Consider the following 25,874-nt stretch of genomic DNA (forward strand, 5'->3'; position numbering starts at 1 on the left):
TTTATCATCTCCCCCTTTTGGAAATACCTTCAAAAATATCATCTTACTTTATATTCATACAGCAAGGGAAGAGGCAACATGCCAAGTGGTAGAGACTAAATCGTCTCTCCCCCAAATAAAAAATAAAATAAAAAGCCCTAACCCGCAGTGTGACTGTACTTGGGAGATAGGACTGATAAGTAGGAAATTAAAGTTGCATGAGGTCATAGGGTGGGGCTCGGATACAGCAGAACTAGTATACTTATGAGAAGGGACATCAGAGCTCTTTCTCTTCCACCCCCTCTACCCCCTGCACATGCACAAAAATGGGGTTATGTGAGTACAGAACAAGATGGTGGCCGCCTATAAGCTGGGAAGAGAAGGCTTTGCAGAGAGTGATCCTGGTGGCACCCTGATATGGAACTCCCAGCCTCTAGGACTGCAAGAAAATAAATTTCCGTTGTTTAATGTCATGCAAACTGTGGCATTTTGTCCTGGTAGCCCGAGCCCACTGAGACAGCAAGATCCCAGCAAGTGGGTCTGTTGGTAAAGACAGTGCCACCACCTCCCCACCTGAGATGACAGACATGGGACAAATACTACATGTTCAACCAACATGCTACCAACTGGAGGCTCCTCACGGCAATCCTAGGGCTTTTAAAATTCATTTCTCTTTCTTGACCTTCATCTTTAGTGAGAGTCACGGCAGTGAAGGGTGAAAAGTCCCTGAATTAGGTTATAAAAAGTGTTAAACTTGATCCGGTTAATTCCAGTACTTCCACAGGAATAGAGCAACTTGAATGGCCTGCAGAAATCAGGACAAGCAATTTCCAAGCCTCCCACTGTCCCTCCCTTTTTTTTCCCTACTATTTCCCTGCAGTAGATATCTGATCTCCTGATTGTTATATTCAGTGCCCCAGACACAGGCCACCACCCTCAGTCTGTGAGATAACGGTAAGCCTCCGATAACATCAGCTAGTGACAATTATTAAGTGGTAGCCATTTCATGTCTCAATAGAACACAAAGATGGGGGAATAGCCTTAGCTGTGTCACTAGAAAATACTAGGAAATAAGTGTTAAAAACTCTCCCCAGAGCTAATGTGAACTCAAAGCTCTGGATTTTTATTTTTTAAGATTAGAAAAGCAGTTTTCCAAAGCAGGATGGACCGAGACACAGTGACCACAGAGCTTTTACCTTGAAAGGGGTCGTATTGTCCTGGGATCAGGGGATAGCCCATGCCAACGTGGGTGTGGTGGTGCGTGTGCAGGTGCCGCTGGCTGAAGGGAGAGTGGCGGTCCCTTTCCCGCTCCGCCTCCCGTTCCCGCTCGGCTGCAGCCTTTTCCACAGGCTGCAATGGAAAAGAGAAATGCCCCCTGCTTCAATCTCCAAAAAAACAACTTGTAGGAGAAATAACCCTTCTCTGTTACTGCTTAAAAAGCAGACATACAGATACATACAAGTCCCTATTAAGTGAAGGTAATGTCAAAAGACAGGCAGTCGTTTCAGTTGGAATGAAGCCAACGCTAAACCACTGCTCTGCCCCTAGTCAGCCAAGCAGTACCCATGCCATCCTCAAAGGATGGAGATAAGAGGACTTCTCCCGACATTCACTTATAATCGCAGATTTAGAATCTACCCGACACCCTCCCAGGAACAGCTTTTGACATATGAATCAAGGAAAGGAAATAGTTCTGGAGATTTCAGGTCAAGTTTTCTAATTACACTTTCATGTTATTTATATTTTGTAGGGGAGAACCTATCTCTTAATTTTAAACGTATCTGCATCAGTTTTTCCTACTGCAAATGTACATCCCAAGGTTAGATGCCAACATAAAGCACGTACTTACATTCTGAACCTCTGCATGTGTGAACCCTCACAGAGAAGCCCCCCTTCTCCCAAATCAGTTTGCATTTCTACCTTTATACCCAACCACTGTTTCATGTTTCGTAAGAAAAGAATCTTTGTACCAGGGGCCTCACCGACAAAGATTCATAAATCATCTTTCTAGTTTCTATCTACAGTCTCTGGTGGAGTCATTCACTCAGCAGATACTATATTTTAATTGACTTTAAACTTCTCTTTTCTAGCCATGAACCATTGTAGCCTTTATTGTGTCTTCATAACAGTCTCTAGAACTAGCAGTTGCCTCTTTGGGGGGAGGCCTGTCTTTCACACAGACACTCCCATGTATCGTTCAGCAGAGTTATCAGGATAAGACAATGAGTCAAGGCCAGAAGATAGAAGACATGGCCCTCCTTCCTCACTCCTTAGTCAAGTGACTCACTCTTGCACATGAGCTGCACACTGAGCGAGATCCAATTACGCCTGAACAAACTTAACAGGGCTCAGCTTTGCTCATGATGCAGCATCAACCGCCAATGTGGACCATGTGAACACCAAGCGTCAGCAGAAGGGGTAGGAAACGCACATCTGTACAGACATCAGGCTAACAACAAAGGTGAGTGATGGAGACTGGGAGGTTGTGTCTCTATACATGCTAACACCGGAAGTAGGACACACTGCCTAGGCGGGCTACTTGCTCCTATCTACTGCCAAGTCATTTTGGACCTGAGTTTCTATTCTCGTATGACAAAGAGAGCATCTGAATTTGTATGTGAAATCTGATTTTTGAAAGCTGTCCCAGGGCGGTGCCTGTGGCTCAGTGGGTAGGGTGCTGGCCCCACATACCGAGGGTGGTGGGTTCAAACTCCAGCCCCAGACAAACTGCAACACAAAAATAGCCAGGTTTTGTGGTGGGCGCCTGTAGTCCCAGCTACTCAGGAGGCTGAGGCAAAGGAATTGCCTAAGCCCAGGAGTTGGAGGTTGCTGTGAGCTGTGTGATGCCATGGCACTCTATGGAGGGTGACAAAGTAAGACTGTCTCTTAAAAAAAAAAAAAAAGCTGTCCCCAAAATGTTTAAATTTAAAAAATGTTTGCCCAATAGGTCAACTGTTTGTAGCCTCTGAATTACTTCTAAGGATGCTATAAAAATAGAGTTCTCTGTTTCCCAATTTCTCAATGTTTAATCAGAAATATTTCACACCAAATGTTGGTTCCTATGAATTTAAATTTCCGCCAACAAGCATCCTCTTGGGTGAGCAAGGTATATGAGATTTTGCAACAGAAAAGCTCACTATCAACATACAGGCCTTACCAATAATTCTCCCTCGCGTGAAAGTGTCTTACTTTTTGTTGTTGTTGTTGCAGTTTTGGCCAGGGTCAGGTTTGAACCCGCTATCTATGGCATGTGGGGCCCAGCACCCTACTCCTCAAGCCACAGGCACCACCTGAAAAGTGTCTTACTTTTGAACCCTCCATTCTTTATGTATTAGGATAAAACAGCATCCTGAAATCACAGCTGGGTTCCAAAACCATTTATATTTCAAGACTGTTCTCTAGCTTGATCCCTTTTCTCCCCCAAAACACAGCACTTTTAAACAGTAACAAAAGGAGCCTTACAGCAGGAGACTTGCTGCGGTACTGGTTGGCATGCTGCTGGAGCAAATCCAGTGCTTTAGATTCAGTGGTTGTTTTCGTGTTGATGCTAGGGCTGGTATTGACTTTCTCTGTCTCTTCTCTCCCTGACATCTTCCCATAAACAGGATAATGAAATCCTGGGGAGAGATAGGCTCCTGCAGATAAACAGCAAATGCCACATCAAGTTATGGGATACATCTTAAAAAAAAAATCATTTGGGTTACATGAATTTGGGATACGAGTCAGAGATCTTAAAATAGGGGGCTACATTAAGAATGAGCTACATCATCGTTAAACTGTTATCTAGGTTCTCCGATTCTCTTCTCCCAGTTAATTCATCCTGATGAACGGAGGTTATAAACAGAATTGAGCTTACAGCCATTTCATACATTTATGTGTCCGCTTAAGTGAAAGGAATAGTAACTATAATGATTATGACAGTAAGTGCTTAGAATATTTTCATAGGCAATAAAGTACCTGTCAGTCTAACAGCTATAGCAGACCATCAGAGACTACGGAAACTCTAACAGAGGATTCTTGACATTTTATTTTTAAAAAACTCTTACATTAACTCTGTTTCATCTTTGGAACTTTAAGCAGCATAAAGACAAACAAAACAAATGTCATTCTCAAAGCCTCTCATTTATCACGAGTTTTTAACAGCAAATATTGGAACACAGCCTCTTGCCTCTACCACAGTCAGAACCCACAACACGTACCAGGGTAACTGTGCATTAGAACGGGAGACACAGCCCGGTATGCAGGATGGCTGGGGTCATACATCTGTGGGTAAGGATAGGCATGCAAGTACTGTATGTACGACTGATGCTGACTCATGGGAGAGGAGACAGCCACTCTCGTGCCCCGAGAGTCCTTCCAATTCACAGGGGTCTTTCGATCATCATTTTTCAGCTTGTTCTCCTCCATTGACTGAGAATCAGGACGCTTGGCCTCCTTGGGCTCCTCTTTAATGCTTGTTAATGATACAGGAAGGCTGGGCACACCACTTTCTTTGTTAGGAGTTTTCCTTGGACTATCCTCTTTTAATTTCTTTTCTCGATCAAGTTCTTCTGATTTTTGCTGATCTAGGTATTTGGGCTGGTATACGTAATGATGCCATGTTCTTGAATCTGGATCCTGATTTTTAAAAAGAAAACAGAACAGATTTCTTTTAAAATTTCCATTCTTAAGAAAACTTATCATCAGGATAGCACCATCACGATTACTTCTAACGTTAGGTTAACCTTTATTTGCATCCTAGGCACTGTGCTAATACCTTTACCTCCTTCTTTCAAAAAGGAGTAATGTGTCTGAGGTAGGCATTATTATTGATTCCTTGTACAGAAGATAAAACTGAAGTTTTTAAAGTACAAGCTTAAAAAAATGAGAACTAGGCTTCCAACTCAGGTTAGCTGGAATTCAGAGCTGGGACCTTAATGTCCTTTCTCAACATTAAAGAACATCCTCAGACATACTTAATCCAACCTTCATTTTCCTTTTAATGCCTTGCATAGGTAAAAAGAATATTAACAACTCCAACTCGAGCTATTAATAATAAATTTAAGTAACTGCTGCAGCTACTGACATCACTTAGGAGGAACATCCTTCGGTCGCCTAACACATTTTGTTATTCTCCTGCAGCTGAGGCTTAATATATTGGCTCATTATGTGCTAACATCCTAATCAAAACAAAATTTCCAAATAACAGCACACATTATGGCCTCTGTATTGGAAAACAGAGCCATCTATAAGCCCCCAAATTGTATTGTTTTAATGCAGCCCTGTGAAGCGAAAGCCTGATTTAGTGGGGGAAGTAAGAATAGTAAAAGGTCTTTGGGACATTCGTGACAAACCATTCATGACATAAACGCACTGGGTACCCAGCCCCTGAGGGAACATTCAAAGTTGGACCTATGTCTCAACTTTGGGCAGAGATGTGTAAAAGTGTTCTTGTTCTGATGTACCAGGGACTGTCGAGCCTGTGGGTAGGGGTGGGAGAGGGGGCAGGGGTGTGCGGGAAATACTAGAATTGGTGCTGCAGGGAGTCAGGATGTCGGGCCATGACAGAAAGTGCTAGTCCACGGTGGTTTCATGGTGACTGATTTTCAGGTGTTCTCAGGCCAGCTGAGCGCAGGGACCTGGGATGGCTGCTGAGTGCCCCCCACCCTCCCACCCCACAGTCCCCCGACTTGCTCAGCACTAAGCTTTGCTCTTTGGGGCACTTTGCACAGAGGAGGCATCCCAGACCCCATGTCAAAGACAGCTGGGGTACCAAATTTTATTAAAAAGATGAATGGGAAGTGTAAATTTAGGGTCCCAGTTTTAATATTTTGAGAAGATGCTTAGTAGAAATTCAGAAATAGAAAAAATATTTTAGAGATCAGATGAGTGTCAGAGTCCCAGAGTCAGAAGGGCACTGGGCAGCCCTGCAGGGGAAGGCTATGTGGGACATGAAGGGCCACAGCAGAGTCTGAGAGGGAAGTCAGTGGCCCCAAACAGTCCGTGCAGTGCATGCCCACAATTCCCTTCACTACGCAACCTGATGAGAAAACAGTGAGTAATGGGCACGTTAGAGCTACACAGCAACTCCTGAGAATCTTAACATGTTTCTCAAGAGAAGAGGGAAAACACCCTAAGGTCGGTTTCTTTTCTGAGTCAGAAGTGTACCAGATCAAGCCCAGACATGACAAGTCTCAGACTGCTCTCTCTGTTGGGGCCACGCTCCACAATCTTACTTGTTTAAATCTCGAGGTTGGGTCTACACCTGTCTGCTTCATAGAGTCCATGACAGATTTCATTTCTACAGCCTCCTTAATAAGCTGGTGGTTTTCCATCTGCTTAGCTTTGAAGCTGTCGGCCTGAAGCTGCTGCTGGTGATTGGAGAGAAGCTGCGATTTACCTGTCTCCTCAGTTTTATTAGGCACTGACGGCCCTAGTTTAGAATGGTTTTTGTTAGGCTCCGGAGTAGAGGGAGCTTTTGAGATAGTGGCCGATGGCATGTTTTTCTGTTTACTGTCCTCCTTGCCCAGCTCTTTCAGAGGGAGATCACTTTTCCTTTCACACTCTCCTCTCCCAGTCTGGGCCAGTTTCTGCTCTGCCAGCCTCTGGTCCTCATAGTACTTCTCATACTGCTGTCTATAGGCAGGGCTGGTGGCCATCAGAGACTTCTGGTCCATGTAGAGGCCATAGGCATACTGGCCGTAATACAGCGACTGGGCCAGGGCCGGATGTCTCTGTGTGATCACAGACTGGTGCTGAGGCTGTAAGGACACAGAATTGTGGTCCACTTTCTTCGAATCTAACTGGTCCACCTTGTCTTTCTTTTCCAAATCTTCCTCAGACTCCTTCTTGATTTTCATTCCCGGCATGCTCCCGCTGTTCCCAGCTACAGGGGGACCCAACTGTCCTGGGTGCATATAACTTGGAGAATAATAAGGATCGTAACCATGGTAATAGGGAGAATGGGACTCTTTCAGTTGAGCTGATTGTGCTGTAGTTGAAGAATGCCCTTTGACAACACCATCCTTACTGGAAATGATATCTGATGGGGAACTGGCCTTTGACCTCATGCCCTCCGACCTGCTGTCAGAGCCACCATCATCAGCAGCATCAGATATGTCTGAATAGGCGGGACTGCTTGTCTTGGCCGCTGAACTCTCCACCCCATTCTGGGTCAACACGTGCAGGGGTGCCATCGGCGCCTGCCCGTTCACCAAAGTGCTGCACTCCATCCTCGAGGCGCTCCCTATGGAAGGGCTGGGAGCATTGTCTGTAAAAGTGTAAACTTTATCGGCCTCGGCTTTGATACTGGCCATGCGGCTCTCCTGAGACTCCGACAGCCCATTGGCCAGCCCTTCATTCTTACTGAGATGATCCTTTAAAAAATGCCCAGACAAGTCCTTGCCGGCCCCCTTGGAGTCCTCTAGCTTCCCCAGTTTGGCGTCCATCTTCGGGCTTCCTGTCTCCTTCCCTTCTTTGTCCTTCAGCTTTCGCTTCTCCTTTTTCTTTTTGTCTTTAAGTGACACCAGAGCCGGGTTCACGGTGATGGGCTCTCCCATAATGGTGGGCTTTGGTTGAATGGGTTTTAATGGAGGACTCTTTGGTGTAGCCTGAACGACAGTGGTGGTGAGGGAGGGCAGCCCCGGGATCGTCCCCGTGGTGGTGGTGGTGAAGGCTGCAGTAGGTATAGCAATGAGCTGCGGGGGAGTGGGGGCGGGGGCGGGGGCGATGGGCCGGGCGCTTTTTAGCTTAGAAAGGTTTTTGTCCATCTTGCAATTGTTAGCTTTTTTGCCCTTTTCTTTGTCTCCCAAATTTTTCTTGTCAATTAATCCCTCTGCTTCCAGTTTAGGCATCTCGGCAGCCAAACTGCCATCTGCTGCCGAGCAACTGTCTAATGTGGCTGTCATGTTGGAGATTACAGGGAGGTTGTTCAGCTCATTGTTAAGGCCCTTCTTCTTGCCAGAATTCTTCCCAGCTTTAGAACCAATAATAGAACCTGGGCCATTGCTCATCAGCTCTCGCTTTCCTTTGGGGGTGCCAGGGGGGTTCCCGGCAGGGGATGCTGGTGCCTTCACCTGGTCATAAGCAGACACACTTGTGCTTGGCTCACTGCATTCAAGCGCCACATTGCTCAATGCCTCCTCGCAGTCTGAGATCTTGTCCTCGCTGTCAGGCTCAAACTCCAGCTTGTTTTCTGGGTCTAAGTGTGCATGAGCCTGGTGGTACCTCAGGCCATTAATGTGCTTGTACTTTTTGTTGCAGTTTGGGTGGGGACAATCGATTAACACTGGAGAAGAACAGCCCTGGTCCAAAAAAGTAGTCTCTGGTTTCCCTTGAGGGGTGGTGGGAGTGCTTCTGGAATTTGTGCGGACACGCTTCCCAGGCTTATTGTCCTCAGAGCTGGAGTTCAGGTCCAGTTCCATTGGAGGCTTGTTTTTCCTTTTGTTGGTGGAGGAAGGGCTGGCTTTTATGTCTTCAGCGGCACAGTTTGGAGGTGTCCTTCGTCCGCTGGCATTGAGGCTGCCCCGCCTCCCTTTCCCATTGGCTCCCCCTCTGTTCTTGTTCTGGAGCCCTCTGGATTCTGTGAAGCTGGCCTCAGAGCCAGGGGCAGCTGCGGCAGACCGTGCTCTCTTTCCTCTGCCCCGGCCCCCTCTCATCTCCAGGTCACTTGTCGGTGACTCACAAAACCTAGGGAAGCAAGTAACACAGGTCAAAATGCGAATCCCCTAAAGAGCCAGGTGAAATCACAAGGTACATAATGCAGCACAGAGACGTCAATACCCCAGCATCTTAAGGACTGGGCCCAGCCAAGGAAAAGACACTCCAGCCTTCCATTGACAATTTCCAACACTTGAGAAGAACAGGCTACCAAGGGCTCATATTCTTTCTCAGAAAACTAAAGAAAAACAGCTCAGGTAGCTAGATTCTAATACAATTCAAATTTCCATTTTGAGAAAAGAAGAAAACAAAGGAGGCAGGGGAGGGGACTAGAGAGCTGATAGAAAAGAAATCAAGCATCTGCATTTTACTGTGTTCAGTCCTAAACCGATCATTTCTCTTTTGCCTGGTTTCAATTACAGGCAGACTTTTATGTACTATTAATCTTTCTCTATAGTTTCCTTGCAAAGAGAAGACGGGGGAAGGAGAGAAAGAAAAGAGGGAGATGAAAGGCCCCATTTGTACCTGGGAGGCGCCCAGTCGTGCTTGGTGCAGTCCAGTAGGGTCCCCACGTAAGTTTTGTTCCTCCACGTGACATTGACCACTAGGACACCTGTAGAGGGTGGGGGAAGAAAAAGCATCATGGTCAGCACTGATGACTCTCTTTCCAGTTCATTTATTATTATTACTTTTTACCAGCAAAGTTCTATTCTAATTTGCTCTCAAAAGCTGTGGTTTGCATTCTTCCTCTTTCTGGTTTCAGTGACCTCAGTTAAAACCCACAGGAAATAATGTGAGTGTGCACGTCTGTGTGTGCATTCGCGCGCGTGCGCAGGGGGTAAAAAGGGCGAGACTGTGTGTGAGAGTGTAATCAAGATACTGCTGACAGAAGGAAATGGTTTTTGCCATGTCCTGCTGTAAAACAGCAACACTCACCTCTTAATTTTTCTATTATTATACATAATTGCTTTCGTTTGGCAAGCAGCCAACATAAACTAAGCGCCAGTTACCAGTACTTACACCAGAGAGTGAATGAAAGCAATCGGTTTTGTTTCTAATTCGGCAACATAAAATAATCATGATTTTTAATAAGAAAAAAGATTATGCAGGTGCATAAAATAGGCATAGAAGGGAAAGTAGGGTCTTAGACAGAATCCAGATAGCAGACAATCAGCTATGATTTCTCTTTCCTAATCCTCCCCTCTTTGACTTTGTGAGACAATAATCAGACTTGTTATGATATCTGTTTCACTGTTTGGTCTTGTTTCATATTAAGGACTCCTTAAATAGCCCTCTTAAGAAAATAAATGTGCACAATAGATTTGCTCTTGGGGTTATCTTTAGAATCAACTTCGGTAAGCATTTGCCACAGAGGATTAGAAGAGAAATCTCAAAACCAACACACTTGTTTCCTGCAAGCCATTCTGCTTTTCCCAACTGCTTTGCACACAGACAATTTAATTTAGCGCTGCATCTGTGAATTACTAAACTTAAGTGCACTTAGTATACCAAATGTCACACAGCAACACAATAGAACATCCCTTTTATTTCTCTAGAGGACAAGTGCCATATATATATTTTTTAAATCACTCCTTTAAAGCATATTTTAATAGGACCTAGATTTTGTGACGTACATAAAATATTAGATAAGGAAATGAAATATTGAAGTGAGTCTTTGTTTTCTTTTCTGCACCTCTTCCCATCCTTTCTTGGAAACACCACAGGACATTACTCAGTCTATTTCTAGCTGGTTCGCTCTCTTCCTTTACCACTGCCATTTTGAATTTTACCAGAAAACCTGTACTGAACAGGGAAATTCCACAAGGGAAGACTCATTTTCTTGGGAACCTTTAAACAGCAGGTAAAATATTTGGATGGCGGGGACTCAAGTAGTGGAGAAAGAAGAATTTCTTTCAAAAGTCTCAATAGGAAAAAAAGTCTCAAAAGGAGATTTTAAAATTGTTTCCCATATGGTCTATGTTGCTATTACTTAGGCAACAGCTGAATTTACTCAGTGTAAATTCAGCATATTGTAGCAATAGGCTAGCAGGGGAGAGGCAAGGATGAAGCACAGCAAACATTTCCTCAAATCACCGCTGATTCCACTGTAAATCCCTCAGGACATTTTTTTTTTTAAACCATTGAGTATAAAAATTCACATTGCGATGAAAAATCAATGGTAATTAGGCATTTGGTCAAAATTTGCACAAGACAGAACAATTGGAGGAAAGGATTCTTATGAGCACATCCCTTCAGGAAAGGGGAGGGGGGAGAGGAGGGGAAGAGGAAGACTGGGCTGGTTTTCTCATCATCTGCTCTCTGGGGCCCTGTGTGTGGTGTCAAAGACCTTTGCAGCTGCTTAAAATTCTTTAGCATGTCAGCTATATTTACAGTGCAGGGATATATCTGTATCGCCAGAAGGTTACTGCATTTTAGCTTTAGATGCAATAGGCTGGATCAGTGCGTTCTGGAGTCCCTGATGTAGCACAAATGTATAATTAAAATTGCTTGAAAGGAAACATGAAAGAAACAACAAACCCTCCATTCTTGCAGTAATAAAATTAAAAACAGGAAAAGTCTGCACAGACACTTAACATTTGTCTGCAGTGAAAGGCTTTTGTTATTGCTTTTCCCCTAAGGGTTTCACGTTTCCAGCAAACGCGGGCTGCGGATTGGCCAGCGCCCGCTGCGAACGCTCGCGTCTGATTGGCTGGGCCGAGGGCGGCCGCCTCGAGCCCGGGAGCCAGGCTGGGGAGAGCCGCGCGGGGCAGAGGCGAAGGACGCGACCCCCGGGTCCCTGGGCGCGCCGGCCCGCTCGGCTCCTGCGGAGCACACGGGCTCGTTCGCCCTAACAAGGGCTGGTCGCGCGATGAAAGCCGGGGTCTGCCTAACCCTGCTGTTTCCACCATGGCCCACGCCAGCCCATTCAGAACCGAATTCGCAGGGTCAAGGAGGATCAGAGGGCGGGGAAGGACCCAAAGCTCGCAATTAATCACTGGTTATCTGGGGCTGCAGGTTGAAGCCGTCACAAAGGCTGAACTGCAGTCGCAACTCCCACGATGTACAGCTATTCACATCTGCTGCTCTTTCTAGGAGCCACATAAGCAGACCTCTTATCTAGGCACAAGCGATGCTGTTGTTATTTGCAGTAGACGAAAATAAAATCCTGGAAAGGAGAGTCTATTTGCAATTTCAAAGAGCCTAAATAAGTCACCCATATTTTTTTCCAGAAGCACTTCGTATTTAAAATGCTTTACTCCCAGGGAGATATTCTGAATAGTCTCCACCAAGCAGAGCTAATTAAATATGTGTGCTTGTGTCTATCTTCCTTTATACGTACAAGCCGCTTCACAATGCCACAGAGTATTTAAATCTGCCTGAAATTCACATGCGAGTATACAGACCACGTGTTTACACAGCCAAATCTGCTGCTCTACATCGCAAGGAAGGCTTAAGGAATGTTTCCCATATAAACTACCCAGTGTCTTGTCTCTTTGCAAGAGTATCTATGTTAGAGACAACACCCTATTGTGAAGGGCCAAGGGTAAAAGGTGGTGTGTCAGCTCTAAGACATGGAAGAGGCTGATAACTTTGCTGAAATCTTAAAAATCTTTAACATTATGTAACCCATGGTCGTATAAGACAGAATACACTATGTAAATGTCCAAGGTGAAAATCAGTCCTTTGAAAGTACAAATATGGATTTTAGAAATCTGGGCATAAAGTTACATTTCTCACTAGCTTATATAAATTGGAAATAAGTATACATTTAGTCTTTAAAAACCTAGCCTGTGAGGCAGATGCTAAGGACCCTCTAAGTCCTTTTCATTTCTACCAGGTTTATTATCCTGTCCTTTCCACCCACGGGCTGGACATGGTCTTTTTGCATTGTAACATTTTAGACTTGAAAATATCTGGGGCTTGTTACTAATATGGAATACAACTGAAGAGTTCAATGGATGGTTTGAGACTGGGTTCACCAGATATGGTTTTCTTCTTCGAATTGCAAACACTTTGTCTCAGATACTGACACAGAATCTGACACTGCCCCTGACTAATATGTAGGCATATTACCTACAGAACATTTAATAAGAACAAGGTCTTCATTACATAATCTTAGCCTCTTACCTGTACCCGCGGAAACCAAAAATGCCCTGGGATTCTCATTCTCATAAGGGTTCCAGTCTCAATGTTCAACCTATTATTTTCTCAGTAAAGAGTTTCCAGGGGGATAGTCAAGTCCATCTGTTTATCGAAGGGGTACACACTGGGTATCTACCTGGGGCTGTGCGATCAACCACATTTTATTTGGAAGTTCACCCAATCTCTGTACTTTCAAGAGTCTACAATCTTAAAACAGAACAGACACAGACATTCACTGTTAATCCAAAAGTAGAAGTGTAGTTTTGCATATGACCTGTATTTATAGAGCAGGCGTCTTAGGCCTGAGGTCTCCAACCCCCACACTGCAGAGGAACTGGGCTCATAGCTTCACCACCTGAGCGCTGCCTCCTGTTCCATCCCACCAGCCACTTCTTACTCCCTGCCCTGCATCTATGGAAAAATTGTTTTTCATGCCAAAAAGTTTGGGGACCAGGGCCTTTGACCATCACATTAGAGGAGACTAGACCCTAGATGTGATGTACACAGAGCCTGCCCTGCTCACAGTCCCTGCTCAGAGGGCAGCTTGAGGTTATCAGACTCCCGGTTTAGTGATCCTAACACTGACCTCATCTGACCCAAACAGTGATGGGCACATGAGGCAGAAGCAACCAAACAGGGACTCAAGTTGGGGATCTGAGTTAGTAAGGAGGAGTTTCCGAAAGCTAATAATTACAGTAGGAGCCTGGAGGTTGCCAGCTACTGTGAGACTAAGAGGGCAAGGATGGCCAAAGCCCCAAGGATACAAGAGCTAGGAGATAAGCAAGCCACCGCTGAGCAAAGCCCTCAGGACTCAGACCCCCATGCACCCCTTTTGTTTTACCAGTTGTTTTCCAGCCACTTTGTTGGAAAGTTGTTCCTTAAATTAAAATTGTCTTTGAATTCCTTGGTCCTGCCCTGCCTTCTGACAGCTACCCACCCTAGTCCACATGACTTCCTTTCACCCAAACAAGGACAATGACCATGTTGGCATTCTCCTCACTCTCTCTTCTCCCACCTCCAGCCTAGACAAGTTGCAACTGTTGTCCATGTCACACTTTTAATTCCCCTGAAAGAAACTTTGAAGATGCCTTAGTCTGAATCCTCAAGGGAAGTTGAAGTTCTGAATGAATTCGGAGCAAATGGAGACAAATTCAAAGCGTTTCACTTCTAGGAATCCTCCCCTCCATCATGCACAGAGCACGCACACCACCAGAAGGGGGCCACTCTCTCTGGGGTCCCTGCTGTCCTGCACACACAGCTCTTTTGCTGGTGTCGGCTCACACAGCGTCATGTTACCCCCTCCCTGCTTTCTGAGTTCACAGTTAGACTCCTTCTCAGCTCCCCTGCCAATTCAATGTGACCTTGTGACTGAGTCTCACAAAGGGACAGTGGGTGAACCGATGTGCGCCACCTGCAGGCCTGGCCCCTGAGAATATCCCATGCATGTTCTTACAGTCTCCTCCCTGCTCCCTTGCTACCACAATGGAAACGGTGACCATGACTGTGAGGACCTCCAGGTGAAGGTGGCAAAGCCTCCATCATCTGGGACTCTGAATGACAAGAAGAACCTCCTCCCACCAGGAACACCCAACTCAATCTGTTAGGAGAGCACCATTAAATGCACTCTTACCATGTCTGGACTTAGTGGAGACAGTCTGTCCTACCCTAAGGTCCCCTTAAGATTTTATTCCACTCATAGGCACGGTAAGCCTGTCTCTCCCAACCAGACAACACTGCTTAAAAATAGGAGTAGTATCTGCGCCTACAGCCCCTGGGAACACAGGCCCGGCTCACAGTGAGAGTTCAGATGCCCAGGAACTAAGGACATGGGGATGATGAGAGAGAGTCTAGAGAGAATCCTAACCAGGGACTTCTCACTATTACCACATTTTCTCAACAGGCATAATCTCCCGCTAGCTTATAGATGATAGACATTCTCTGTGAAGGGATTTTGCTCCCAAGATGTTATAAGTGTGGTTTATGAATTATTATTTCTGGTATTTGTGAAGCTGTTTCCTCAAGAACTGGGTAAATGCCTGATTTCCCAGTGGATAGGCATAACTCTGTTTGCATTTGAGTTTAAAGACTGTTTCAGAGTCTTTAAAGTGCCTCATCCCTGGAACAGAAGTCTCTGCCAAGCATTATGAATGCTGAATTTGGAATCAAACAGAAGTTTTTTTAAACTCTTATGCAGGCTACCACATCTGGATGGACTTGGTGTGCATTCAGGCAGAAAACAGAAACCTCATTCTAATGACACCAAATTGTAACCCATTTATGCCATAATCCTTTTTTTTTTAAAAAAAAAATCACATATTTCTTTCCTTTTATGTATTTTTTTCTAGTGAAACATTAGTAACAATAAAAATGCCACAATACTCTAGTTTCACACGTACAGGATATAAAGTTCATATACTTTAAATATCATATTACCCTACATTTTTACACAATGTAAAGATTATACAAGGTGTGATTTATTATCTGTCCTTTGTTTAGAACACCCTCCCCAATATTTTGTTATCACTCTGTCATTTTCAATATTGACACTTTAAAAAAAGCTGAATCTTGTTCAAGACCAGTCTGAGTAAGAGCAAGACCTCATTTCTACTAAAAACAGAAAAACTAGCCAGGTGTCATGGCAGGAGCCTGTAGTCCCAGCTACTGGGGAAACTGAGGCAAGAAGATCACCGGAGCCCGAGAGGCTGAGGTTGCTGTGAGCTATGATGATGCCACAGGACTCTATATAGGGCAACAGAGTAAGACTGTGTTTTGGAAAAAAAAAAAAAAAAAAGGTGAATCTTGTCACTTAATTTATTGTTCCAGTTTCAGAGCTTTTAACCTTCGGACAAATCCTTCTACAAAGGACAAAGTTGAGTTTATAATTATTTATGAAAATTTACAATTTACAACTAAGGTTGCCTGTAAAATACTTGCCAACTAAAAAGGACAGGGACTTGCCCATTGCCTATGCCCAGTATATATGGAGTATCAGGACAAGAAAAGTAAGTGTTGTCACATGAACATAAAATGCAGTATTTTTTTTTTTTTTTAAGAGCCCTACTGCTGGGCTGAATGTTTGAAGAGTCACTTTAACCACATCCTGTAATCAAACCATCTGGAACACAGTGCTGCGATTAGTCACCCTGAACATTGGACTTTATCTGAACAAATAGTGTATGGCAATGGAGCTTGGGAGATAGGGCAGTACTAACAAAAGAAAGTGTAATGAAACACTTTATGCCCTAGTGTGCCGCCACCCCAGTCATAAACCCCAGAGACACACTGCTCTGGTGTTAATGTACTGCTTTATGAAAGCACAGCGAGCTTAAAGATGAAAGGACTGAAGGGCTAAAAATTGCTGGTTTGGATAGATCTTCCCTGTCGGCGGCTGGAATACGTTGGCATCACCCTATCTACGTTAATTATAACCTCTCAGATGACGGTTTAGCATTCCTATAAGGGGCTGGTGTTATTTTCAGGACATTAGGAATATGGTTCGTTTGTGGGGGGAATAGTTCTGATTCTTTATTTGCCAGAGGTTAATCTTGAGCCCTGAGATGCTCTTTTTGGTTCATCTAAAGCCAACCCATAAATAACAAGTGAAAAGATGAAATTTTAACCAATACTGAAAAGCAAAAAGCCACGGCAAAATGCTGTTCTAATCTATATTTTAAAGGATCGTAGGCTTTCTGACTTGACTGTGCTTATCTCTTTCAAAGGTACATTTGATCATCAGTGTACAATGTATGGAGATCTTAAAAATATCTGAAAGGATTTCCCCCCCAGATGCATTGAATAAGGCCTTAAAAACACACACACACACACACACACACACACACACAGCTAAAGAAACCTTGTTTCCCCCTGGGTCTTATGGTTTAATACACAAAAGAACACACAGCCACTTCCATCACTGTCACCTCCCCCGCAGCCTTTGTTCTGTGGCCTGATGAGCTGTATTGATTTGGGAAAATCATTGAGCTTCTTGGAAAACTAGACTCTCGCTTATTCACTGCCATCTATTTCTTTCCCATGAAGACAGGTGGTCAATATCCAGTTGACTGGTCAGCTAAAAGAAGCTCTTGCAGCTTTTCTTGCTTCCCTAGTAACATTAGCCTTTCCCACTTCTAGAAAATACAATGGCCTGGTAAGGCCGTCTTGTGAGTAAGAAGAGGAAGCAGAAATGAGGCTTTTGTCAGGCACCCCCGGGAACGCTAAAGTGCTGTCCCCTGCACTGGCACAGAGGCCTGCCCCACAGATGTAGATGGTGGCCACATTTTCACTGACCAAGCATTTCCCAAGTTCAAGCAAGTGTTAACAGAGAACTTTCGATTCATGTTTACCAAAGAAAGAGATGCTTTACTTCTTTTAAATAAACAGGCCCTATGTTCTAGCAAGTCCCCTAGTTTAAAACTGTCACAGGTATAATAGACATTTTAGGGAGCATCATTTAAAAAAAAAAAAATCACATAACGATCTTTAGAATGTAATTTTAAATAGGATCAGTAACAAAAACATTTCTTTGAAGTTAGGCAGACATAATATCCTCAGCAACGCTGTCCTTTGATGGCTGGAGGCTAGCTTTAAAAAATACACAAATACTGCAGTATTCACAAAACACTATGTACTTCTAATTGTTTAGACAGCTTTTCTAATAGCTTTTGCCCAGGTGCCCAGAGTTGCTACTTGGGGACAGTCAGAAGAACAAATTTGAGGTGACCATGATGAGGGAGGCAAGAGGAGGAGGTTAGGATGGAGGCGCAGAAGGGTAAGTCCCCTGAGCTAGCTTCAGAGACACTTAACTGGGCAGCATCAAAAGCCACCCCCCGCACCCCTAAAGGGACGGTTTTCAGGCCGTGGTCCATCAAGGCTCAGTCAATACACAGCAGGATGCAAGGGATGAAGAGGGCCAGGGAGATGGGATCAAACAAAAAACACCAAGTCTTCTGAGATAGACGTTTAAAGCTATTCAAATGCATAAACTGAGTACGTACATCCTGCAGAGTGGATGTCTGTACATTTGTACCAAGACATTTCATGCAAGCCTGTGATTAAACTTTCCAGTAAGTAGCTGCCTGCTTCGTAGCCTGGTGGAAAGGAAATGGGCAACAGCACCGCTCTGATTGCTCAGGCCAAGTTCTAAACTTGAATTTCCTCCTGTTCCTTGTCAGGCACCCACTGGTTCATCTGAAATCTGATGAGTCCAGATGATGATTTCTAAAGCACATGAGTTCCTCATGCCCTCTCTTTTCTTAAATTAAGCCCGCTTTCCTCATTGGAGCAGCAGAATGATTTCTCATTACCTTCCTCCTCCCTTTCTTCATAGGAAGATGAAGGTTCGATACTGACTATAACAGAACTGACCCTCTCCCCCACCCCGCCTCCAGTCTCACAAGATTTTATTGGGAGCTTGTTGGGAGATTTCTTCCCCTTTATTTTTTTATTTTTGAGACAGAGCCTCAAGCTATCCCCCTGGGTAGAGTGCTGTAGCATCACAGCTCACAGCAACCTCCAACTCCTGGGCTCAAGCCAGTCTCCTGCCTCAGCCTCCCAAGTAGCTGGGACCACAGGCGCCCGCCACAACGCCCGGCTATTTTTTTGGTTGCAGCCGTCATTGTTGTTTCGGCAGGCCTGGGCTGGATTCGAACCTGCCACCTTAGGTGTATGTGGCTGGCGCCTTAGCTACTTGAGCCAAAGACGCCAAGCCTTCTTCCCCTTTAAATAAAAGTGTTTGAAAATTTGGAAAAGGTACGTTATAAATATTTATTGACACTTTATAACTAGGCCTACCACAAGCCATAATAAAGACACAGTTCTTATGGTCTCACCTTCTAATAGTCACTCCTTTCTTTAAAGTGTTATTTTAGGAGACAGCTGCGTCCACGGGCCCTGGCACACAGCACATGGCCAGGGTCTCCCAGAGTGACAACGAAGCAGTCCCACTGTCACGCTCACATGTCACGGCAGATAAGCAGCTCAAAGAATGCAGCCTTTCAAATCATCAGCCCCGGTTATTTCCTGCCCTTAATATTAATTACAGGATCTTTTTAGACAACAACTCCTAAGCCCAACCTCTCCACCATGCCATTACTTTCACTGGAAAAACAAGTAAAGAGCAAAACCTCACAAAAACAAATTCTATCCTTAATGCAAAAATTAATGCAAAAATTCTTCCTCCACGCCACTTCCCCACCAAAAGAGAGTACTCTACTGGAGAAGAAGGGTGGAACACACTCTGAACTTGAGATGTCATTAACAGCTATCGGCCACTTCCCTATTTTCTGTGTCAGGCAGTCTGTTTCATGCCCAGTTCTTCCCCAGCGGCAGGAGCAGGAGAGGGAGAAGAGGCGGGAAGGCAAAGTCATTACTGAGATGAATGAGACTGAAAGATGTAAAGGAAATAAAATGTACGAATGAAAAATCTCACAGGCCTGGGGAGGAGAGTGGGCAAGGAGAAGGGAGCCCCCCTCTTGGAGATCAGCACCAGCCTAGGTTGTACGTGATTAGCAGAGTTTCAAGTTCAAACGCTGCTGAACTGCCTGTGAAAATATGCTGTCGTGCAACTATGGATTATAGGGCTGTGTTTTAAAGTAATTTCTTACCATCCCCAGTCCTTGAGATACAAGGAGACAGTGGGAACCAATTGTCAATTATGCTCCACATCAAAAAGCTGCTACTGATCCACGTATCTCACTGGGATTGAGGAACCAGTCTTCCTATAAATTATGATGCTTTATTTAAAGTCAGAGCGCTTATTTGCTTTTGTGCCAGCTCTGGGCCCTTTTCATCTCTAGCTCTACTGGGCCCAGGAGAGCACACATTCTTACAGCTCTGCTGGCCACCAGCTGTGTCCTCTGTAAATCATAAAACCTCTGAATAAGCCATGCTTTACAAAGGCCAACAACATTTACTGGAGATGATCACTCTGTTATTATTCCACTCACTGAAATTTAAAATAGCAATTTAAACAGCAGCTGAAAACAGGGGAACTGCCTCTCAACTCTGTGTGTGTGTGGGGGGGGGGGTGTAGATGGATGGGATCTGCATGTATTTGGCACTCAAAGGGGTCCATTTGGTTTGTCACCAAAGAGTCACCACCTTGGCAAATCTGGAAAGGAAACAAGGAAGGCAGATGTCAGAGAAATTAGACTCAGTGCTCTCACAGCTGAAGGCAAGAGGTGACTGTGGCTCCTGTCCCAGGTGAGCCTCCCAGGTGCTCTCCTGGAGGTGGCCCAGCCCTCCGGGCAGCGTGGGAGGGAGTTCACACACCCTGGCGGTGAAGCCACATAAGAGGGCTCAGGTTCAAGGTGAAGCAGGGAAAGCTGAAGGAATGAACTGTAATCAAGTCTAGTCTGTAGTCCAGGCATCCTCAAACTACGGCCCGCGGACTACCTGCAGCCCACCTAGGACATTTATCTGACCTGCCGGGTGTTTTTGCTGCCGCTGCCTGTCCTGCTTAGCAGCTGACTCTTCCCGGGGCCTGCAGTCCGGCCCTTCAACGGTCTGAGGGACAGTGAACCCACCCTGTTTAAAAAGTTTGAGGACCTCTGTTTTACACTCTCTTCTGTGTAACCAGGGTCACAAGCTAGAGACCAAGGGAGATGCTGTGAATTCCACACTCAGCAGGTCAGCCCCACAACAAAGTCTCCTGCCTTCCCTCCAGGTGAAGCTCCTGCAGTGATGGGCGCAGGCACCATCACCCACATTCCTGGTGGCCAGGCTCCTTGGCGTGTGGCATCTCTGTCTTTTAGAATCTTAAGGGCTGCCAATTCCAACCTTAAGGACTTCTTTTACTTTTTCTCTACCCAGCATCAATTTCAGCCAGGATACAGTTATCTTTCCTAACACATCCATTGTTTCAAGGGAACCCTTCCTCTTCTGACCACTCACCAGGAAAGTCAATGGAGAAATGCAGTTCTAAATCACTGAAGCCTCCTCCCTGGACAATTTAAGAGTAAGGGAACCTCGTTTCAAGTTTTCAGAAAGACCGAACTGAACGCCTGACATCTGTCTAAGTTAAAAGAGGCGAAATTAAAGATGCCCAGCACTGTGACAACAAGAATGGGACAACTGCAGCCAGGCTCTGGACATGGAGAGAGACAGAGCAGGTTAAATGTGAACCCATCTTTCCAATTCCCATCTGGACGGACCAGTTTTCTTGACAATGGTTAGAGGCTGCCTTCCCACCCTCCCCCACTCCACATTCCAAAGTTCTTATCTTTCAGCAAAGAAAAAAAGCCCAACAGAGTTACAAGTATTTCAATAACGTGCTTAGAGACCAGCTCTTTTCTGTAAACAAGCCTAATGAAGTGTGACTAATAGTGCTCTCCCGAGCAGGGAAGGTAAAAGGGCCTTTGTTAGCACTTACTGGGGCAAAGTCGTCATTTTGCTGGAGCAGAACAAAACTTAGCTGGTATTGATTGACCAGCCTGGCTTACTGTCACGGCTTACTGTCTATTTCCATATCCTCTCTGTGTAAATATCCCTGTTCACACGGACACAGAGACGTTCTATGCACACATGGTCACACAGCAGCAGTGCACACTAACGTTTGGGTACCATTGGTGCGAACCAAACCAGACGGCATGTTCAAGGCATCTAACTGAAATCTAATTCCTCTCCGACATGCATGACTCTTTGACGCCCTGATATCACCTACCATCCCTCTCCCTGTGGTCAGCACCACGAACCTCAATTTCAGAGCCTGTACCTGGACGATCCCCACTGGCACTTCACAGTTCCCAAAGTCACCTTAGCGTTTAACCTGACCTGGTTGTGACGTTCTAGAGGTGATTTTTTTGTTTTTCAATAAATTCAAAACTGCTGGTGTTTCCTTTTCCCACTTCACCTGTGATTCTGGAACTCCTGAAATGTGGGCTCCACATGTTAACTGCTCAATAAATAATTCATGACTTTAATTGTGTTCTTCAATTGAAGTTTGTCTTAAGTATTATTAAGACGCACAATGGAGAAGATGTGAAGTTGGCTCAGATTTCTTTCTGAGACAGACTGAGGAATTCATGTCAAAACCTGCTTCCTTGCGAATCTAAGCAAAAATTTCAGTATAAATTATTGACTGCACTTTGGCCTCGTCTGAAACATTAGCCTCCCAGGCTGATAAGCTCTGACCCCAGGTGGCACTTCAGCCCTCTCAGAAGAGGCAGGAACATTAGTGCTCTGCTCTGGGGACTGAGGAGTGCAGGCCGATCAATCACGCTCTCTGACAGCTTTTACTGCCTCCCTGCATTAGGCCCAAGTCAACCTCCAAGACTCCTATTGTTCCCATTATTCCCTCCTTCTCCGGTCTGATGAAGTTAGGGTTAAGTCCAAGGCTTCAGCAGGAGAAAGGCTATTGTTAGTAACTCAGTCTTCATTGACTCTGACCTGCAGGGCAGCCGACTCCAAGTCTTTTCTAGAAAGTAATGCACTGTTAATTGCTGCTCAGCGTCAGGGTGTGTGTGTGATACACCAAACATTTCAACGTCTTTCCAGGTTGCCTGGATAATTCTCACAAGAGTTAAACATACGCGCACATACACTTCCATAAATATGTTTTGGACAAAAATTTGATTTGTAACCACTATAGTCCCTGAATCTCTGAATCTAATATCAGTGCAAACGTGGAGTGTTTGGCTGGACAACGCAAGCACTTGGGGGCTGGCATGGGAGCAATACATACATTTCTTCATGGCAAATATCTGTGGGGATTAGTACACGGGGCAGGAAAATGCCTGATGGAGGAATGAAGTGGAAACCTATTTTCCTCTAATGTCTTTGCTTAAAATAACTAAAGATCCTTTTCAGCTGAAATTGGTAGCTATAGTATATTTGTGAGCAACCAGCAACAGACTGGAAGGCCTCAGGGTGAAGAGTCTAAGATTCTGCTCAGATTTCACTGGAAGAATTCAGCACTCTAAAGGGGTTGCAGAATTATTGGTCTAAAGGCTTTCTGGTTTTCTTTGAAAGATAAAACAGGCGAACCATTCTCTCTTCTTACCCAAGTAGGCCTCTCAGGGAAGATGGACTGAGGGAAGCTGTGGCCCGTGGACCGTACAGTGCACACCAGACAGTCCAGGTCTGTTTCCCACTCCACCAGGGCTCAGACCGGGACAGACACACAGCAAGCATCAACTCCCCTCCCCCGAGAGTCTTGTCTTACTGAAAGTGGAAAACGACAGGCTAAAATCTGAATATTTCCAGGGAGACAGAATACATCGATATTTTAGAAATTAAATTTCTTAGGTATAGGAGAAAAGCACTAAAAACCAAATGCCTCAAGTTTTTACTTAGCTTTTGAATGAGAAAAAGCCTTCAGATGTTCAGCCAAGATATTAAGTTACTTTACTTAGTCCATCCAGTATATGAATTACTATATAAGGATTAGGGTACCATTTTCCAAACCAGTTGAGTACAAAGGATTTTTTTTTTTTTTTAATCACCCTCAGTAGAGTGCCTTGGCATCATAGTTCACAACAACCTCCAGCTCTTGGGCTTATGTGATTCTCTTGCCTCAGCCTCCCAAGTAGCTGGGACTACAGGTGCCCACCACAACGCCTGGCTATTTTTTTGTTTTTGTTGTTGCAGTTTGGCCAGGGCCAGGTTTGAACCTGCCACCCTCGGTATATGGGGCCGATGTCCTACTCACTGAGCCACAGGCGCTGCCCTACAAAGCCATTTTAATTCTGCTCCACTTGTGTGCTTGATAATCCATTAACTCCAAGATATGTGAAAATAATATTAAATTTAATAAACTTTCCAAAAAGGGGTTGGTTAAGGAGAACAATCCTGCCTGTCTTGCCACATCTCTTGGTATAGGGAATTATGTTTTCCAGTGCTAGTCAGTCCAACTTTAACATTAGAGAGAATTAGATCAAGAAAAACTAAAATTTGCAATTAACCTTTTCCCTTTAAATTGTGCTCTTGTATCTATAGCTTAAAATTAGGAAAAAAAGGTCCATTTGCTCCCCTTCCCCCCACTTTTTAAAATCCTTAATTTCTATCAACCAAGAACCAACACAGTATGTAAAACTCATAAATACAGTGGGCTACCAGGGCCAAAAAATATTTTGTGAAGTATTCAAACCAAAACTGAATAGGCTCTTTCTATTCAGTAGCAGTCCTATTTCTTATAGCTAAGAAATAAGTTAGAAAATAATTCAGAAAAAAATCAGCTGAACTATTCAAGCAGCTGCTCTATAAGGATAGACTATACATTTTAAGTCTTGCATTAATAAAGATAGAAGCTGCAAAATCAGAACTGTTAAATATTTTTAAACCTACAAACTGAAATCAAGATTTTTCTCAGGGCAGTGCCTGTGGCTTAAAGGAGTAAGGTGCAGGCCCCATATGTTGGAGGTGGCGGGTTCAAACCCAGCGCTGGCCAAAAACTGCAAAAAAAAAAAAAAAAGACTTTCCTCAGTGACTCTTGGTAAAGCTAAATTCCGGGCTTCCTCAAAAGCTTCAAAGAGGGCCATTCAAAACTAATAAAATAAGCATTATTTTACACACCAGGTAGTTAACATTTGTGTTATTGTCCCCAGGGGGTAGAGACAGAAAATAAATGTAAGGCAATTGATTGAGGGCTTTGCTCTGTGCAGGTCTCAAGAATAAGTGTTTACACACAGATTATCTCATTTGTTCCTCACAGCCTATGTGTCGGGTTCTCCTATTATTGTTATTTTACTGATGAGCAAATTAACTCTTATAAAGCTTAACTGGCTGACTTGCCCCAGGTAAGAAAGTCTGAGATTTGGAACACAGGCAGTCTGATTTCCAAGACCAGGCTCCTAAATGCATTATGTAAATTTACATAAACACACAATTTCACTAGGGAACGGTGCCTGCAAGGATGGGGACCTCCCAGGGTAAGTCAGGTGTCCCAGTGAGGACCAGTGGTGTGCCTGAGGCATGTGCTGCTGTCAACAACGGTCTCTTCCCAGTTCCAAGTTTAGGGACAACCCATTGGAAGCTTCAATTTGATCACGGTGGTAATAAGTACACCACAGAAAAGACTGATTTGCAATCACAGCAAATCAGGGTTCTCCCCCTGTAACTTTCACCCCCGAGCCTGTCGTTAAATACTGGTCCACCAATGGTTATAAACTTAATTTGCTGAACGGCCGTTCTTCAATCACGTGTAATGTCAACATGAATGAAAGTACAGAAGAACTCCTGTATTATAATTATGTGCACAAATCAAAATATAAAAGCGAAAAGCACTAAGCTGAAGTGTTCATCAGCTAATTCTGACACCTCCTAGGTGAAGAAGCCCACCTCAGTTGATTCTTTCCATGTTTTAAATAATCTAAAAATGATAGAGATGTAAATGATTTGGTTTTATGTATCTTTTTTTCATTAGACAGTTTTGTGGAATAAGTAATCTTACAAATTAAAGAAATCAGGAAACGGCCTCTGGGATTTCAATAGCCACCCACTTCTACTGAGTTCTTATAAAAGCAATTGATGAGGTACATTTGTTGCTCACCTGATGCGGAAGCACTAAACACAGACCATCACCCGCCCAGCCACAGCAGCTCCAGCCTGCTGGCCTCTCCCACTGCTCCTTGCAATTTAATGAACAGTCATATCCAACAAATCTCTTCCCAATGGCCTGCCAGTGGTTATTCTCCCAGACTCTGGGCCCCAAAGAGAGATTTGTCATTGCTTAAATAAATTTTACAGATGTAATAGATAAAGGCAATAAAGAAAACAGAGCTTTTATAAAGCAAAGTTGACAGAGCAGAAAGCTATTTTTCCATAATGGGCATGTACGTTTCTGCGTACTAGGCTGCGTGCGTGTACCAAAGGGAAACAGGCAATGAAGGTCAGGCAGCATGAAATGACAGCCTTCTTTGCCTTTCAGGGAACGTAAATTTTATTCACTCAATGTACATCTGAAGGCGGTAAGTTTTCAATCTGCATGTATGATCACCAGAAATTGATTTCGAAGAGATAAAAAATTATTTAACTTATTGTTTGGCAATGCAAATCCCGGGATACACATTCATAACTGGCAGCAGTGGGAAACTCAGGTGACGTTTTCCTGCTGTGATCCTTCCCGGCACAGACCGTTTCATCTGCTTTTGGGTTAGATGCTACTATATAAACAAGGTAGG

General features: G+C 44.4%; 1 protein-coding gene across 1 annotated transcript in view; it reads right to left on the reverse strand.

The window, feature by feature from the left end:
- Positions 1-25,874, reverse strand: part of ZNF608 (zinc finger protein 608) — a 105,140-nt gene that overhangs the window by 960 nt on the left and 78,306 nt on the right. The window contains exons 3-7 of the mRNA XM_023519170.1: positions 9,142-9,229; positions 6,195-8,646; positions 4,179-4,596; positions 3,442-3,614; positions 1,176-1,329 (exon numbers count right to left, since the gene is read on the reverse strand). Coding sequence (XP_023374938.1) covers positions 1,176-1,329; positions 3,442-3,614; positions 4,179-4,596; positions 6,195-8,646; positions 9,142-9,229 — 3,285 coding nt within the window. The remainder of the gene's footprint in view (positions 1-1,175; positions 1,330-3,441; positions 3,615-4,178; positions 4,597-6,194; positions 8,647-9,141; positions 9,230-25,874) is intronic.

The sequence above is a fragment of the Otolemur garnettii genome, unplaced genomic scaffold (genome assembly GCF_000181295.1).
Source record: "Otolemur garnettii isolate 467f Iridium unplaced genomic scaffold, OtoGar3 scaffold00160, whole genome shotgun sequence".
Lineage (NCBI taxonomy): Eukaryota > Metazoa > Chordata > Mammalia > Primates > Galagidae > Otolemur > Otolemur garnettii.